A 2,638-nucleotide genomic window follows, 5' to 3' on the forward strand; every position below is an offset into this window, starting at 1 on the left:
TACCAATGTGTTCCAAATCCCACACAAATATTAAAAAGTGATTTTGGTAGAGGACAATCCAAAGAAACTACTTTTGAATCACACTACATTGGAAGGCAAATGATACTATGCAACGTTTGGTGTTTCATTGCATAGGGATCTGTTGCAACAATTCTACAAACATGATTACTTACCACTTCAACACATACATCTTTAGAACCAAAATTTACATGATATAAGATCTCTTATTTAAAAGAGTAGCTCTTCCATACAGAGATATAGGATATGTCGAGACATAGATACATCATTACATATTCAATTTAAAAAATGCACTACCTTGATGTAATGTTTTCGTGTTAAATACCCCTCTCCTTCAGTTTCGTGGCATTCCAAGCTCATTTGCTCATTGAAATGACCATGAACAGTAGTGGAGAACACACTTTCACGAAAAGATCATGCTCCTGTTACTCTTCTATTTTCGCATAAACTGTATACTTCTGTCAAAATCGTCGACATGTATGTGGAAAAGACCTTTGCCTATTGACTTTCCATTACTCGCTGATTTCATCCAGAGAGAGGCTCCATAATGTCTGCCTCGTCAAAGCATGTAAATTTCCTTCTATTTTTCAAGGCTTCTATGGCAACATTAGCCACACCAGCCTAAATTGGGAGCAATTTAAATTTGTGTCCAGCTCAACTCCGTTACCACTCTTGCCATGTCTTTAAGAGCATAAGTCTTGTGGTAAAGCAGCTTTCTGGCCATTAAACCAAGCCAAAATGCACAAACATGACAGAATCTTCAATACTCCTAAAAGCTAATCCTTGTACAATACTGACCAAAACTACTAGGGGCTACAATCCTTCAAGAGGATAATAAAACTATAATAATCTCTGAAAGACAGATCTAAATAACTTGTATTAGGCTTGCATTAGAAATCTTCGACATGCTTCTCAGCGAAGAATTGCCCTGTGGGTCCATGAGGAGGCAAGAGTGCCACCCAAACAGGCGTTTCCGCGCCTTCTTCGGCAGTATAAATGCCTGAGTTTCTTGTTAAATCCGTTTTGCAATGACCTGGTGTTACGCAATTGATGTATATGTGTTGGCCATCTGCCCTATTCTTCATCGACTCCGACAATACTCTGGTATATGCATTGAGAGCAATTTTGGAGACACTATAGGACCTGTAGGGCCACCCGCTTTCGACCGCCCTCCCATCCTTCACATCTTGTAGGTACTTCTCCACAAACCTGTCTACCTTCTCTTCTGTGAGACCCTCAAGTTTTCCAATGTCTCCACAGAGAGCTGAATCTTTGAGCTTCTGATGAACACGTCCATCCTTGAGCATGTAACGAGTTCTTCAAATATCAAATGCACTGAAGACATTACTTACCAATAGCTGACCTAACCTGGAGCTGACGTTCACGACTCTTGCGCCTCCATCTGAGGGTCTTAACAATGGGAGCATTTGCCTTGTAACATCTTTTACTCCTTTGTAGTTGGTATCCAGTACCTTCTGCGCCGATGCTAAGCCAGGTTCATAGTCAATGATTCCAGCGTTGTTGATCTGCTCATGCACATCCACACGATATGATCCATGAGCATAGATAGAACACCAAGACATAGAAAAAAAAATTGATGTCAGAGACCAAGATATCAAGTCCGTCGAACTGATGTTTGAGCCAGTCGGCTAGTTGCGATATAGATGTCGAGCTTAGCACATCCAGCCTATGAAAGACAACATTCAAGCCTTGGCTTTTGAGCTTCGCAGCAGCATCTAAGCCCTTCTCGTCATTGCGGGCTGTGAGGATGACGGTTAGCCCTTGCTGGGCGAGCTTCTTCACAATCTCAAAGCCGATGCCTTTGTTGCCTCCTGTGACTAAAGCTATGGTGCTCTCTGTCCACCATCTGCAGCAGCAGGGAGAGAGAGGTTTCACGCAAGCAGGAAATGGGCATGCAGGTCATTTTCTGCGAACACTTCTTCCTCTTATGGTGCCCAAATCTCAAACCACAGGTACCAGGAAGACACGGAACAAGGAACGTATTTCTTACCTGGTTGCGGACATCGCTAGTCCTCTCACTTGCGATATCCGTCTTGAGTTGGGATTGTTCCTACGACGTTAAAATTTCTCTCCCCGTTTCCCCCCATTACGGAATCCTCAACATGCCATATAAACCAAATCTCTCTCTCTCTCTCTCTCTCTCTCTCTCTCACTCACACACACACACACACACACACACACACACACATTTGTGTGTATATACATGTATGTAGAGGTAGAGAAGATAAAACCTAGTCATTGGTCTATGTTTCTTAGCGGATAGTGGATCCCTTTTTCCCTACGACATCATTTCAGAATGGATGACTAATCCATTTGGTGCTCGGGAGACTTAGCTGCCACAAGCATGTCTGCTCTTTAATCCATATCATACTGCCAAAGTAGAGTGACAAGTTCTACTTGGTGTTTGAGAGACGTCGTCATCACAAACATGATCCTAAGCATGCATACTTCTTAAATTTTGTGCACAATAAAAGAAAGAGAATGAGTCTTATAAAACAAAAATGTTGTTAATTTAAAATGCATTTTCATTTGCTTACTTTAGTTTAGCATTGTAAGCATTGACAACGTTCACATTATCCTTAAGTTAGGTTCCTTATCC

At 41.7% G+C, this 2,638-nt stretch overlaps 1 protein-coding gene across 2 annotated transcripts; it reads right to left on the reverse strand.

The window, feature by feature from the left end:
• Positions 1 to 498: 498 nt before the first annotated feature.
• On the reverse strand, positions 499 to 2,154 carry LOC147424509 (NAD(P)-binding Rossmann-fold superfamily protein). Of its 2 annotated transcripts, none has more exons than XM_086500568.1 (4): positions 2,030 to 2,154; positions 1,627 to 1,885; positions 1,371 to 1,544; positions 499 to 1,295 (listed from the first exon to the last, which is right to left on the reverse strand). In XM_086500568.1, exons 1-4 carry the CDS (start codon positions 2,041 to 2,043, stop codon positions 909 to 911), a joined length of 834 nt encoding a protein of 277 aa, XP_086356694.1. In that variant the 5' UTR covers positions 2,044 to 2,154; the 3' UTR covers positions 499 to 908. The 2 variants fall into 2 exon arrangements, with proteins under 2 accessions (XP_086356694.1, XP_086356693.1); XM_086500567.1 differs by having other exon boundaries at positions 499 to 1,298.
• Positions 2,155 to 2,638: the final 484 nt, after the last annotated feature.

This window comes from Adiantum capillus-veneris, chromosome 25 (genome assembly GCF_014529385.1).
Source record: "Adiantum capillus-veneris isolate H3 chromosome 25, ASM1452938v2, whole genome shotgun sequence".
NCBI lineage: Eukaryota > Viridiplantae > Streptophyta > Polypodiopsida > Polypodiales > Pteridaceae > Adiantum > Adiantum capillus-veneris.